Source organism: Nicotiana sylvestris, chromosome 6 (assembly GCF_000393655.2).
Source record: "Nicotiana sylvestris chromosome 6, ASM39365v2, whole genome shotgun sequence".
Lineage (NCBI taxonomy): Eukaryota > Viridiplantae > Streptophyta > Magnoliopsida > Solanales > Solanaceae > Nicotiana > Nicotiana sylvestris.
Window position 1 is genome coordinate 91,241,849 of NC_091062.1, and position 16,401 is coordinate 91,258,249.

General features: G+C 34.4%; 1 protein-coding gene across 1 annotated transcript; it reads right to left on the minus strand.

The window, feature by feature from the left end:
• Positions 1–13,212: 13,212 nt before the first annotated feature.
• On the minus strand, positions 13,213–14,675 carry LOC104236858 (uncharacterized). The gene is made up of 2 exons (XM_009790877.2): positions 13,630–14,675; positions 13,213–13,526 (listed from the first exon to the last, which is right to left on the minus strand). The coding sequence occupies exons 1-2, from the start codon at positions 14,392–14,394 to the stop codon at positions 13,365–13,367; spliced, it is 927 nt and encodes a 308-aa protein (XP_009789179.1). The 5' UTR covers positions 14,395–14,675; the 3' UTR covers positions 13,213–13,364.
• Positions 14,676–16,401: the final 1,726 nt, after the last annotated feature.

Consider the following 16,401-nt stretch of genomic DNA (forward strand, 5'->3'; position numbering starts at 1 on the left):
AATTCTGGATTTAAGGTAAGTATTTTACTTTATTTTTCTCTTTTAAATTGTTGACATTCTATAATTTGATTTTAAATACAAGCAAAGACGGTAAATTTTGATTGTAACTCTAACGGAGTTTGAAAGACATTATAGCCACTCAAAGTGGTAAAATTTTTATGCCTTACCATGATCAAATTCATGTATGATTGTGGGAAAAGAATAGGAAATACGTCCCATTGAATTTGCTTCATTCTCATTCCTTTAAGAGAATGTGATAGCAGTATGTAATAAGTCTGAAAGAAGACAAAATTATTACTATGAATGTATCAATTGATGTGGACATGGCAATAGACGAAATTATAATCGTCATCATTGTGGTAATGAGAATAATAAGGATTCTCAAAATAATCTTTCACTTTGTGAAAGTAATATTTGTCATCGATTTGACATGAGATTATGTAAAGCACATATAGATGATTATGGTCCATTCATGATGTGAATGTGACAACATGTGATTTATGAATACATATTCATTCTTGGAAGAATATGAATATGCTAGTGGTAGATGCCACACTCACCTCTAGAACGGGGTTTGAGATGAAATAAGAAAATAATGTCATTATTATGGCATGAAAGGTCATTGGTCACGTATCTATTGTACGCTAAAATATTTTGGCAATGTGATTATTAAAGGATAACAATAATGCAAAAACAAATCTTGCATATAATTTTGACCATGACTTAATTGCATAATTTTCTCTTTAAAAGAGATATTCACCATATGGATCTAGATGAATATGTGGTAATACAGAAATAATTGAGAGCTCTAGAAGAGGCAATTATTATTATTTTGGAGGAATAAAATTAATTATCAATAAGGCATTGTGTTGTAGTAAGTCTCAAAGAAACTTATTTAGTTTCTAAAGTATTCGCGAAAGCGGTTGGTTATATTGAGACTATAAATAAAAGAAATATTTAATATCTTCTATTACTACAACTTGTAGCGGGATAATATTTATGTGAAAAGTTACCCGCTTTATTCTCCAAATTGTACTATACAAATAAAAGAATGTCATAATAAAGTAGAAGTTTATTGATATAAAATTCATATCATAATAAACCTGGAGTTTATTGATATCCAGTAGGCATAATTTGTTTAGTCATATCAATTTAAGTATGATTTACCAAAATAAAAGAGAATTCACATGGGTAAATATTAATGAACTAGAAAGTTCTTTATGAATTCTCTTATGTTGCTTGTTATTATTAATTAATAGACCAACACAAATTGAGATTGAATCCCATGAATACTGGAAATATCAATGGTGAATATGGACCCATTCACCTGTCATGTATACCACATAAGAAGCATCTATGAGATGGTTGCATGTGCAATTATTATTATCCCACAGCCTGGTAATTGCGAGGTAACTTGCTCAATAATTTGATTTAGAGCATAATTTTCAGATTTTTTACTCAAGATAGTTTATCTTGATAAGTTGGTTTACATCACAGTTGGTTTAGCAAAATAATTTATTGAGCGCCTCCACTTAATAGCTAAACAATTGCTTATGAGAACAAAGTTATCTATATCAGTTTGATATATATTATATACCAAAGTATATTATTTTTTCCCCTTACAAGTGGTTCAGGATCAGGAACCAAATAATTCCATCTTATTATTATTGATGTGCAGTGCATATTTTGATTTAGGCCATAACGCACAAAGATGAGTTCTCAAAGATGAGGAAACAAGTTAATTTTTCTAACATGAGGGAGAGATATGATAAACAATTGAGAAAAAAATTACGTGGAATGAATTATCATTTATACATTTAGATCATCAAATAAAATAATATGAACTTGAAGTTCATAAAAAGATAATTCATTTGAAATATATTGCAAAACATGTCAGACGCGTTTGCTGAGCCAAAGAAAGTAAGTATATTCTCACTGCAAATATTCCTATTAAAATAAATCCTAGAAGGACAAAGTCTATGGTACGTTTAAAGTGTATAGACAAATCGGTTTTCAAATAAACTTCTTGATAAAGAAGATGATCAAATGATCATAATAAATGAGGCAAGTGATCTAGAAGATCACATGACATAACACTTCATAAAATCTCAGGAGAGATTCAGGTGCTTGAAAATATTAATGAAGAGATCTCTATGTTATGTCTTTATGAAAAAATATTGGAATCAATATAAGATATTCATCGACGACATCTATAATAGCGCTAAGTATAGATGAGTGTCACGACCCAAAATTCTAACCACGTTGTGATGGCACCTGTCGTGATACTAGGCCAGCCACTTATTTCCAAATACTCCATTTTTCGAATAAAAACTTAATGAAATTCACAGTTTTAAAAGAAATTCAAGCGGAAAGAAACACAATCCCGACCTTGGGTGTCACTAAGTCATGAGCCAAACACTAATACAACTGTTCGAAATAACATGACCAACACGGTCTGAGAATATCCAAAACATATAAACTAAAGGAAGATAAGGAAAGGAAAAGGCGGAGCTACGGTCGCTAAGCAGCTACCTCGCAATCTCCTAGTGAAAGTCCGCACAATATAATCAGCAGTTGCTACCGTGACCCGAGATACCTGGATCTGCACACAGGGGTACAGGGGGTAACGTGAGCACACCAACTCAGTAAGTAACAAGTCCAAACTATGGACTGACAGGTAGTGACGGATCAAACCTCAACAGGTAATAACATATAGCTGAACAGGAAAAAGTAGACATGCATACAGTTCAAGTAAAGTTCAACAGTATTTAAATGCAACTGACAGTATGAAGTTCAAAACTTAGAGATTTTACATATACAAATGCACGACTAGCATGATCAATGACCCACGAACCTCCACTCACAAGTATTCAACCTCTCGGTACTATATATGGCCATCCGACCCAAGGAAGATCCATCCCGGAATATACATCACTGACCGCAGTCATCCAGTACCGAGGACACAGGTCAGTCCAGCCTCACGGAGAAGATCCATATCCCCATATAATACTTCGGACAAGATCCATGTCCAGGGAAGATCCATCCCTAAATATCATCATCTACTGCGCTCATTGGGGGAGGGGGGTAAAGACTCCAGAGGGGCTTCTCTCATTAGCCCAAGCGCTATAACAAAGCCAACGAAGGCTTGTTCAATATCTCGCTGCGGTGTGCAGCCCAAACTCATATTGTCACTCAATATCAGGCTCTCGGCCTCACGCAATCATAATTCACCAGTCTCACACACGGGCTCCAAATGTCATGATACTAGCCCGGTCAACAACAAAATGTGGCAAATAGTAATAATCGAGACTGAGACGTGATATAATGTGCATGGAAGGGACTTAGTACAAAATATCAGTAAAATAAATGATATGACAGCAAGAAACGACCTCTGGGGTTTCAATGATATCGGTGTGAAGCCTTAACATGATAATCAACATGATTTACAACTCAACAACTAAATAAGACAATTACAACACATATATCGGTAAGAAAGAACCACTAAGCGGTGTTCTGGAATGATCCAGGTCGTGTTTCCCACGGTGCACGCCCATACTCCCATCACTTGGCATAGCGTCACCTTCATAACAATCATAGAACACATAGTTCGGGGTTTTGAACCCGCAGAACCAAGGTTGGAAGCGTTACTTACCTCAAGCCAAGCCAAACTATAGCCCGCGACACCTTTTCCTCTCGATTCGGCCTCTAAATACCCCGAATCTAACCAAAATTAGTATATAAACATCAAAATATGCTAAGGGAACAAAGCCCACTCGAAAATAATCAAATTACATAAAAATTCCGAAATTGGTCAAAACCCGACCCCGGTCCCACTTATCGAATTTCGATAAAAATTACAAAAATAGAATCCTTACACTCTCACGAGTTCATACATACCAAGAATACCAAAATTCGACCACAAATGACTCCTCAAATCCCTAGATTAAGGTCTCCAATTTCCAAGCCCTAAAAATTTTAGGCTTCAAATCCCCCAAATTTCATGTTTAATTAGGTAAAAATCATAATAGGATCGAGTATTAAGTACATGGTTCTTACCTCCAAGAAGTTCTCTTTGATTCCCTCTTCAATCTCCCTCAAGAAGCTCCAAAACCGAGTCAAAAATGGTGAACTTAGGCTAAAAATCGCAAAAATGGCCTTTTAAACATTCTGCTCAGCGATTTGTGTAAGCACGTGATTTTTGCCCTATATGAGAATTACTCCCAAAAAATTCAAAAATAAAATAATTTTTCTTGGTGTGCAATTTTTGTGATATTTTGTGTAACTATTTGTATGTTTGTCTATGCATGTTTATTTGTTAAATTAATAAAAAATACAAAAATAGGCATCTTTTGCATTTTTAGCATTTAATGTCCAAATGAACAATTTTATGCTTAATTATTACTTAATTGTGCGTTAATTGTTATTGGAAGTTAATTTGCGCTTTTATAACTTAATTTAGTTCTTAATAATAATTTAAGTACTTTTATAATTTAGTTTTAGAAAAATAAAAGAAGAAAAGAGAACAAAAATACAAAGAAAAATCGGATTGGGCCACTTCTTCAATTTCAAACCACAGGCCCAAATAATTGCCCAACTTTCCCCATGACCCGGTCCGTTTCAAACCGGGTCGATCCGGTCCGCTCCATTAACCCAACACCCCTTCTTCATTTTTGTCCAACACAAAACAAAACCAAAAAAATAAAAAATAAAAAGTGAATTATCACTTTTAATAGTTTTATTTTTTGTTTTTTTTATATATAAAAAAAATCCGAAAATATTTTATTTTATTTATTATTTTTATTTTAAAATATATATATATATAGTAATTTCGGAAATGATTTTAAAAAAATAAAAATTTCGGAAATGATTTTAAAAAAATAAAAATAAAAAAAAAAAAAGTAAAAGAATGTAGAAAATTTAAAAAAAGTAAAAAGTTTTAAAAAATTTAAAAGTAAAATAAGGTTGGAATTAAAAAATAAATATAAAGGTATCTGAAAATTTAAAAAATTTAAAGTAATTGAAAGTAGCATTTTTAAAAGAAAAAGAAAAGATAGTGGTTTGTTTTTTAAAGAAAAGTTAAATAAAGTGAGATTCTCTTTTAAAAAAATAAAAAGTGGGATTTTAAATAAGATAAAGTAATTAAAGTTGGAATTTTAAAAATAAAAGTAAATAAAGGTGGGATTTCTTTTTCTAAAAAAATAAAAGCAATTTGTAAGTGGGATTTCTTTTAATTAAAAAAATAATAAAATAATAAAAAAACAAATCTGAAAATTTCGAAAATTTTGCTATAAATAGAAGAGAAAATTTAGGAAGAAGGGGTGGAAAAAAAAGAGGAAAAACTAGATAGAGAGAAGAAAAAAAGAGGGGGCGGAGTGAGAAGTATACACCCGATATACATTCTGGATACACTGAATATACAGGGGCAGAATTCATTTTGGAGAGTTTTGAAGTTGAAAAAGAATAGTTACTGTTTCATTGCCTCGCTTAAGATCTGAAATAGTCAGAACCTTCCTGCCTTTTACTTCTTCTCTATACTTGGAGTCGTTTATAGTCTCCTGGGTTTTCTACTATTCCTACTGTTACTGGTCTATTCCTGTGTTGCTGGACTGTCGTTGTTGTGCTACATTGTTACTACTGTTGCTGCTTCTCAGCTTCATCTTCTCTTGTTTTCCAATACCAGGTACACGAATGTAATACTAGTTATTGCAAGCTAAAAATGTGGAAGCATGAATACATATGAAGAATCGAATTTTGAAGTTTTAATTTCGCTTTTTCTCTGTTCCTTTTATTGATTGTATTTAGGCTATTTTATGTATTATTGAATAATAATTGGAATAAGAGAAAATAACATAAGTTAGTCTTTAATGAATCGGCTTGGCAAAACGGGTTAATTCACTAGCTATGAAGGTTCTAAGATTATCAACAGTAGGTTAATTGTGAACAAGTACTTAAATTTAGCTAAGGCATGAATTTGAACTAAATTTCGTGAATTAGGTATTAAGGCATGATTTGAGTTCAAACAAAATTAGAAGAACGTTTAAGTCTAATAAACTTTCTATTAAGCTTTAGTAATTATGGTTAAATCCAGTTTCAAATGGTTGTGAATAATTAATTCCAATAGTTTTTTTTTATATATAACAATGCGAGCTTCAATCTAACTATATTTGATTCTTTTGAATATTAGTTGTCAAATTTTTATTTTATTTATAATTTCGAATTTTTTTAGTAAAATTCTTGTTCATCAATATTTGTATTAATATAGCAATTAGTATGCCATGCTTTCTTAAATAAAAAAAAAAAGCTCGTAATTAATTAGGATTTTCTTTATTTATTTTAGAGACTAATTTTAATAGAAAAGATGTAGTCGCTTTAGGATTTGTCCATTTAAAATAAATGAGATGAGCCTCGCCTAGTAAAATATATAGATTGTGGGGCCCTCACAAATGTATGTGTTAATTACTTAGAACTCGGGATCGGCCGCTTAGCGAACTTCACGGCCTTTTCTCAAAATAACCCTGCGCTAGTCGCTTTAGGCGCGTATTTAATAATGTTATCTCCTTAAACTCGGGTGCACATTTATGTGACCCAAATCCAAATCTCAACGAAATCGAAATGTGTCTCTAATCACGGGTACATTGATTGTGACGTGGTCTGAGATGTATTTCCATGACATTGCAAATTCTTTTTAATAATGAATGAGACGAGCCTCGACAAACAAAAAATGCACAAGCTGCGGGGCCCTCTAAATGTATATATTAAAATACTTAGAATTCGAGGACAGGCCGTTTAGCGAATTTTACGGCCTTCCCCAAAATAACAAGACGCTAGTTGCTTTAGGCGCGCCTTTAATAATTTATTTTCCTTAACTCGGGTGCACATTTATGTGACCCAAATCCAAATCTCAACCGAGTCGAGATATGCCAAACAACTACGGGTGCATTGATGTAACGTGGTTCGAGATATGTTTCCACGACGTTGCAATTCTCGTAAAATAATAACAATAAGTAAGAAAGCGGTAAAAAGATAAAATTTTGCACATAAGTTCATATTTGTATAAAATCAGATAATCAAGCCGAATATAACAGTTGAGCGACCGTGCTAGAACCACGGAACTCGGGAATGCCTAACACCTTCTCCCGGGTTAACAGAATTCCTTATCCGGATTTCTGGTGCGCAGACTGTAATATGGAGTCATTCTTTTCCTCGATTCGGGATTAAAATTGGTGACTTGGGACACCCTAAATCTCCCAAGTGGCGACTCTGAAATAAATAAACGAATCCCGTTTCGATTGTCCTTTAATTGGAAAAAACTCCCTTGTACCCTCGCGGGTATGTAAAAAGGAGGTGTGACAATTTGAAATCCTTCTTCGCAAACGCGGTCAAAACCTCGTGTTTGTGAAACACCAAAATACCGTTGACAAAAAATTCTCTTACGCGAACGCGATGACCCCTCGCGAATGCGATGCCTCAACAAATCAAACCTTTGCGAACGCGACATCACCATCGCGAACGCGTTGAACACAGACCCAGCCCTTCGCGAATGCGTGACCCTCATCGCGAACGCGAAGAACAACACTCCTGCCTCACATCCTAACCCTTCGCGAACGCGAGGGCCCTCTCGCGAACGCGAAGGCTAAATACCTGCAACACCAACAACAATTTTTCTACAACTTTTTCCAACATGAAATGATCCTTTCAACCACCCGAAACTCACCTGAGGCCCTCGGAACCTCAACCAAACATACCAACATATCCGATTCAAACTAGTTTCAATCTTCGGAATGCTCAAAACAACATCAAAACACCAAATTTACATCGGATTCAAGCCTAAGAATTCCAAAAACTTCCAAATTCCGCTTTCGATCAAAAAGTCTATCAAACCTCGTTCGAATGACCTGAAATTTTGCACACACGTCACAAATGATACAACAGACTTACTCCAACTTTCGAAATTCTATTCCGACCCCTATATCAAAATCTCACCTATCAACCGGAAAACGCCAAAATTCCAATTTCACCAATTCAAGCCTAAATCTACTCCGGACCTCCAAACACATTGCGATCACGCTCCTAAGTCCCAAATCACCTCTCGAAGCTATCCGAACCATCAGAATTCACATCTGAGCCCTTTTTCATATAAGTCAACATCCGGTTGACTTTTCCAACTTAAGCTTACTCAAAAGGGACTAAGTGTCTCAAACCTTATCAAAACCTCTCCGAACCCGAGCCAACCAACCCGATAACACATAATACAGCTGAACAAGACAATAAGAAGCAGAAATGGGAGAAACGGAATGGTAACTGATGAAACGACCGGCTGAGTCGTTACAATGAGGATCTTAAGTTTGTCGAATACAGATACAAAAAATTGGTCAAATGGAAGAGACACAATTCGAATATAATTGGTTTCATATGAAATACATGTAGCTTTGGACATGTAGTTCAAACACTCGAAAGTATAAAGTCAATAGGGTGTGCAATCACTTTCATGTATCTTATATGTCTGGCATGACATGAAAACTTGATACAAATCTAAAGTCTATTTATATGGCTTATATGACTTAACTTATATGACAATCCCTGAAAGATATTGCTTAAAGCATATAGAATTCTTGGTCATGAAGTATTACATCCTAAGTGCAATTTGTACACATTTGTATCTTGCTATAATTATAAGCATGAGAATATGATAGCGAGAATCTCTATGGAGATATTGAAAAAGCCATTCCACGATATTATATGAAGACATTACATATATACAAGAATGGTGATTTCAAGGTGCACATATTCATTCAAGTTAATATGGCTGATTTGTTTATCAAATCTCTACCAATGATCTTTTGAAGATGGTGCACAAGATTGGAATGTGAAGGCTCAAGGATGTGAATTGATGCTCTCATCAGGGGGTATTAATACACGTTGTACTCTTTTTCCCTTACAAGGTTTTGTCTCACTGGGTTTTCCTTGCAAGGTTTTTAACGAGGCAACCAAAATGCGTATTGTTAGATATGTGTACCCTTTTTCCTTTACTAGAATTTTTTTCTCATTGGGTTTTATTTTAATTAAGGTTTTAACGAGACACATTATCTGTTGAATAGACATTCAATGGAGAGTGTTATAAATAGAATTGTATTTAAGGTGAATGTCTATATTATAGAGAGATTCTAGAGTTTGTTACTTGGTGGCTAAGTCACTTTTTCCCTATAAATAAAGAGGTTCTATTCTATTATAATTAATCCCAAAGCAATAAGAATTCTCTCCCTACTTTTCTATGCAATAATTTTTTTTCTTCTTTTATTATTTCATAACAAGTATGAGTTTTTACTTTTAAACTGTCGTTTTGCCGAGACTTTCTATAATACGCACAATATGCTAGACAGGGAAAGGTTATCTTAGCAAAGAGCAAAAGTCCATACGATAAATTGCTTAGCGTTTACAAGACGCAGTTTCATTTGGGAGCTTTTCCTATGGCTGCATGTCATGTGATTATCGGCTTCTATATAATTAGGGCAGTCAATATGGGCTTGGACCCAGCCCAGTTCAACTTGTGATTTATTAGGGTTGGATTAGAATTTTTGGAGCTCATTTAAAAATAAGACTTTTAAGTCCGTCCCAAGTAAGTCCGTGTTCCGTGAAGTTGGGCTGGACCGGTCCGTGAGCCTAATAAAATATTTATTTGAAATATAAAAAACATATGACATTATAGCATCGGAATCAGTATTTAGCATTGATGGACGTGTTCTTACCAAGTACAGAAGTTGCATCAATCATGAAAATGTCCAAACACTTGTTATTATTCGAAATTGGTTGCACGGCTTTTTCCAAGCTCGAACTAGTAATATTTTTCTATGTGAATCTGAATATTATTAGTTTTTAAAACTCAATTATTCTTAATATTTAACTAATTAATATTGCATAAGAATTATAAATTTAGATGAAAGTGAAGATGTTAAGACTTGATGAAGATGTTACATTTGCCCTTCGTTATACTTTTTTGAAATATATATCCTTACAGTTATACTTTAGGATCATATATGCCCTCACCTTTGTTTTCCTACATGGCACCTATGAGAATTTTTTTTTCTTCCAATTTAAATATGGTCACCTATTTAAGATAATTTAACCCGCACACCCAATTAAACCCTACCCACTAACTAAAATAAACGGAAATGCTAATTCCCAACACCCCCCCCCTCCCCCCTCCCCACTTGTGCATCTCTCTTCTCTGGGTCAGTTCCATATTTTTCGGAGAGCGAGAAAATTTTGAACAGTGAGTGAATGAAACTATAGTGTTATCTCTAATTGATTTATTTAATTATTTCACATATGTCTATGTTAATTAGTTTAACTCTGTAAAGTCTAAACTGGGTCAATTGACCATGATTGATCCACGAAAAGCAATTCCCTGATACGACATTTACGAAGATTGTGCGAAATGCAATAGCGATCTAGTAGCGACAGCAGATTGGCAAACATGAATTTTGAACTCAAAATCACGAATCTCATACAACTCACAATTATTGCAGTAACCATAGTATTACGAGAAGTTGCACAACAATGGAGTTAATGATAAAGGCTAGTGCTAGGGTTGTTCAAAATCGAACCGAAACCGTTAACCGAATCGAACCGATGGCTTATTGGCTTATTGGTATCGAATTATCAGGGGTAATGGATGGGGAACTGATTAAAATTTTATAATTAATGACTTAACGATTTGGGGGCTGATTACTCAATTTTCTTATCGGATAAACCGTTAACCCGTTAAGAATTTGAAGAACGGATGTCCTTTTGTCTTGTGAAGAATGAATGTGAATGTTTGATTGATTATGAACGAATGTCCTTTTGAAAGTTTGATTGATTAATGAATTAATGTGCTTTTCTGGTTTTACAAATCTGGTTAATATGTGTATGACAGACTATCTGTTGCCTTCCAACTTATGCATTTGTCCCTACCTGTTGCCTTCCAAAATCCAGCATTTGTTGCTCGGTTTGTTCTTGAATCTGTGTGATACTTCCTATCCTTATGGCTGAAAAAGTACCACTCATTATGCGCCTTGATCCAATCTTGCACCTCTTTGTACAGTATGTGTAATCTTGGTATTGATTGAATGATTGTTCAAATTTTTTTAATTTGGTTTAGCCGATAAGCCGCCCGATAACCGCCCGGTAATACTTAATCCAATATCAATTCGCCCGTTATTTTATTGGATGACTAGCGGATTACTACATTTATAATCCGATTTAAGCCAAACCGTTAAGTGTAATTATTTGCTCGATCTGCCCGATAAGCATCCCTAGTTAGTGCTTAAAATAGAGCACTAACAAAAGCCTAAAACTCGGAGAAAACTTTCAAGTTTATTTAAGAAAATGTCAAGATGGGTGAAGTTTTGAATAGTGTCTATAAGCGAGACAGAACTGAGTTGTCGCCATCCGATGAATTAGAGGTAACCCTATTTTAGTTGGAGGTAAAATAGGATTTTCATTTATTTTAGTTTGTGGATTCGGGTTAAATTATCTTAAATAGGTGATCATATTTAAATTGGAAGAAAAAGAAATCCACATAGGCGCCATGTAGGAAAACAAAGGTGGGGACAAATATGATCCTCAAGTATAACTGTAAGAATAAATATGTCAAAAAAGTATAACGAAGGGCAAATGTAACCCTTTTGAAGAGTACATGGACAAATATGATCCTAAAGTATAACTGTAAGGACAAATGTGTCAAAAAAGTATAAGAAGGGCAAACATAACCCTTTTTTAAGAGTACTGGGACAAATATGACCCTTTTCCGTTTGACTTTTAGTGAATGAAATATAATCTTGTCTTTTACTTTTTTGGTGTTTATTGTGATATATTGGAACAGTTTAAAAAATTATTAAGTTTTGCGAAATTTCTAATAAAATAGTTTTTAACTTTTAAATATTTATCTTTTTTTAAGTTAGTACTTAAAGAAAAAATATAAAATTAAAATTTTAAAAATAATGGGCGGGATGTGGGGGCCTGCAGCCCACATAGGACTAGAGGTGGATAACCAGTATAAGGTTCGTCAAAATGGTGGGCTAGCTCAACCCAGCCCGTCAATTACTAAAGTCTACGTGGGGGATGGGCTAACTCGACCTGGCCCATATTGACAGCTCAATATATATAATCTTTTCTTTTGTTTTCCGGATAGTTGGCACAATTCTTTTTATCTTTTTAGTTAAGTCATCCCATATTTAATACTTATTTAGATTTATACCAGTAGAGATACTAAGCAACAAAATGGATTTGTACGAGTAAGGCCACATAAGGATAATATCGCTCTCTACCAAAATATTCTCATTTGTCAAGACATTTTAGAGGTAGAATAATTTCAACCATCCCACAATACAGCTAATAACCAAAAGAAAAAGGAAGACTACTTGAAGGATATATAGTGCAAAACGACTGCGTGGGTTCTATCTAGGATTCCTTGTATTATCCAATAATGCACATGGAAATCTAATGGACTACACTTTCATTGTTAAGTATCTTGAAGACATCTTTATAATATTTTATAATAATACTTGTATTAATATAAGTATTCCCTTTTCCTCAAAAAAATAAAAAAATACAGCGGTACCTTCTCAGTACTGCCCACTCCTAGGGGTAGATGATGAGTCATAATGGTCATTATTTTACGAGGTAAGAATATTGAAGTCAGTAATGTCAATCAGACTTTTACAATACTTGAAAATGCATATAAAGACTAGGCATAAGTTGCACTGCATCAATTACAAGCATCCAAAGTAGTTGAAATAAACTACTATATGAATGCTTGCTATTTATATTGCTCAATTGAACTCATCTCAATCTAATATTTAATACTAGTTTAATTTCTCTAAAATTAGTTCTGTATATCTTTAACTTGCATACAAATGTATAAGTTGATGTCTAAGAATTATAAAGAAAAAAGAAAAAGAATTTGCATGTGAACCATTGTTGGTCACTCCAACTTTGAAAGTACAGTCAAACTATTGTTGGTCACTCAAGCGAAATTAAAGTCAACTCTCTTTATAATAGCCTTATTTATTTCGATATTTTTTGACTGTTATAGTAAAGTTTATATATTATAATATAACATAAAAATTAGTTCCGAAAAAAAAACTTGACTTTTGCAGGGGACGACTGTTATATAAGGATATTATTACAAAGATGTCTACCTCTACTATTAACTTTCGGAGCCTCAGAGGATGAATTATACCATTGTACATTAGTTTATCAACATTACAATGATAATGAACCCATAATTTTCTTAGCAAATCTAATAACAGAATTGCATAGTAGACAACACATTTTTACCAAAATTTTCCTCTGTACTAAAACGAACTTCAACTCAAGAATTTTCAACTAGATTCTGCTTTTTGTACACTAGTCTTGAAGAGAAGTACATATAACTTGTGATCCATAGAAAAATATATGAAACCACCAACAGAATGTGTCACAAAAGAACCAAAACTGGTCCCAACTATACAATGCCATGCTGGTCCATACACCCCATCAAACTCCTGGAAAAGAAAATTCAGAAACCCATTCATCCAATACTCAGTAATTCATCAAAAAACAACCAAAAAATGCATAATTATTACAGCAGTAAATTTTTTCTTTTACCTTTTTGAGGGTAAGAGCAAGTGCTTTAGAGGTGAACTTTTCCAAGCTATCATGAGTTTTTCTTGCACAATTGACAACATGAATCTGCATAAAAGGTGGCATATCCACAGACACAACTTTCACACCATTACAAGAGAAGAAATCAGCCAACTCAATCCGTGAACTGCAGAAGGATTTCCTCCTTAATAAATATTGATTTTTTATCTCATCAACCCCCTTTAGCCTTTCACTTTCTTGACTCCTAGACAAATTGATAAGTGCCCTTTTAACATCCAGTTCTTTGTGGAACTCTTTCCCCTTATGGAAAGAAACTTTCTTGATTGCTTCTTTTTTCTGCACAACAATTTTTTTGTCAATATCACGGTCTTTGTTGTAACATTCATTGACAGATTTTCTTTCCTTAGAGCTCCCATGTTGGTTTTTTGACTTGGTCAACGCTGTACATGAAGAATCAAAAGCAGCTGAATCAGTCCAAGATTTGACCTTTAAATGGTTGTCATCTGAAGAATATGAATGCCCAGATGGATGTTTTAAGGAAGATTTAAGGACTTTGTGGTTTGCATATAGCTGGGAAAATTGGTTGGAGATGTTGTCTATAGTGTTGGAGGGAACACAATAATGAGGATGTGGTGGACAAGTCTTGGAGGTGAAGGGGTTGGGTTTAGGTCGCCTTTTGAGAGTGGGATCCATGGAAATGAAAATGGAAGTTTTAGGCTTATGGTCTGAAGTTGTTAAAGTGCGCCTGTGGGTGGTATTGTGTGCCATGAGATAAGCTAGCTATCAAAGAAATGAAAGGGAAAGGCTAAAAGGGAAAAGTGAAGAGAAGTGAGGTTGGAGAAAGTGCAGAGTTTGTAGAGTGGGGTAAACAGGTTAACACTTGACTGGATTGGAACTTGTGAGAGTTAAGCGGGAGATCGGCTAAATTGCGCCGTGTGCGCAGGATATGAGAGAGACAAGGAGAAAAATAAAAAAAGACGAGAAGTAGTGAAAGGGCACTTTTTGACATCGTCTACTTTTGTGCAAAAGCATGTGGAGTCACTCAGACGAGTGCCATCGTCGTTTTTCTGACTGCCAATACTTATAGGAGCAAATGATAAAGTGATCCCTAATGTTTGGAGTAGATTCAGAATAATCTCTTAAATAGACATCTAAGCAATTTTAGTCCTTCAATTTTGTCAAAAATGAGTGTCTCAAGTATTTAATAAACTCATACTATTATATTTGACAGAACATGTGAATGCCAAATTCCATATGTGAATGCCAAATTCCATATGTTCAGTGATATGACTTTCCTTCCGGCAATTGCTTGAATTAGTTGAAGGTGAGGAGTTTTCTTTTAATTAAAGATGAATTTATTTTTTTTACTGAAAGCGTTTTTGATGGATCGGAATATCAAAAATTGTATCTCAAAAAGTTGCACCAAACTTCAAAAAATAGACCAAGAATGATTTTTAAAAAATGCAAAAATTATGTCTCCAAATGTGAACTCATGTTAAATCGACAATTACAATATGTTAATAACTATTTGCAGGAGAACGAAAGTACTCACCTTTGCCACAATTAAAGGACCAATTCAAAACCATATTTTAGGGACCACTTTAAACTATACCCAAACATAAGGGACCATATTTGTCGATTTATCTGTCAAGAAGCTTCAGCTATGGCGGTTACATGAGCAGAGAGATATGAGAAGAAGCAGAAGCAAGCTATTACTTCATTATGTTGAGAAAAATACACTGTTGCATTGAGCTAAGACTGAGCTACTATTTATACACTTTGTTAGTTGTAACTAACCTAACTACTCACTATAGTATAGTATAAGACTAACTACTCTACTAATTGTGGTTTAGTTAAATAGGTGGGGTTTACATCTCTCAACACTCCCCCTCAAGCTGAGGGATGAAATACATTCTTCATTCCCAGCTTGCTTAGTAAGTAGTCATGTTGTGGTTTGCACCTATGTCAGCACATATGTTAATTGTTCTGTTGTACCCACATGTTGAGTTTGAATAAGCCCTTGTACTAGTTTTTCCCTTACAAAATGATAGTCAATATCTATGTATTTAGTTCGTTTATGAAAAATAGGATGTACAACAATTTGGATTGCTGCCTTGTTGTCACAATGCAGAGGCACAGGCAGAGTAATGTCCACTCCTAACTCTTTGAAAAGTCCAACCAACCATACAATTTCAGCTACTATGGTTGCCATGCTTCTGAACTGTGCTTCAGTTGAGCTTTTAGATACTGTCCCTTGTTTCTTTGACTTCCAAGAAATCAGTGTATCTCCAAATTTAACCACATACCCTGTGACTGACTTCCTAGACTCAACACAAACTCCCCAATCTGACTCACAATAGGTTATTAGGTTGTTTCACCTTCGTGTAGGCATGAACAGACCCAGTCCAGGTGTAGACTTGATATATCTCACTACTCTCTTAGCAACTTCCATGTGAAAGATCTTAGGTACATGCATATACTGACTGAGTACTTGAACAACAAAGGCTATATCTGGTCTAGTCATTGTTAGGTATAAGAGCCTCCCAACTAGTCTTTACTAATTTCCCTTCTGTTCAAGTTGCATATCTTCAGAGTCATTATTTTCCACTATTTGATCAAACTCAATAGAGGTAAGTTTGTGATTGAACTCAAGAGGTGTATAGGCTGGTTTTTCTCTTGCTAAGCCAAGCTCAGATACCAATTCTAGAGCATATTTCCTTTGACACATTAAGATACCCTTTTGAGACCTTAAGAACTCAATGCCAAGGAAATACT

Coding starts and splice junctions, on each gene's coding strand:
- LOC104236858 (XM_009790877.2), bottom strand. CDS start 14,394: ATGGCACACAATACCACCCACAGGCGCACTTTAACAACTTCAGACCAT. Junction 13,527..13,629: donor TTGCTCTTACCCTCAAAAAG/GTAAAAGAAAAA, acceptor TTTCTTTTCCAG/GAGTTTGATGGGGTGTATGG.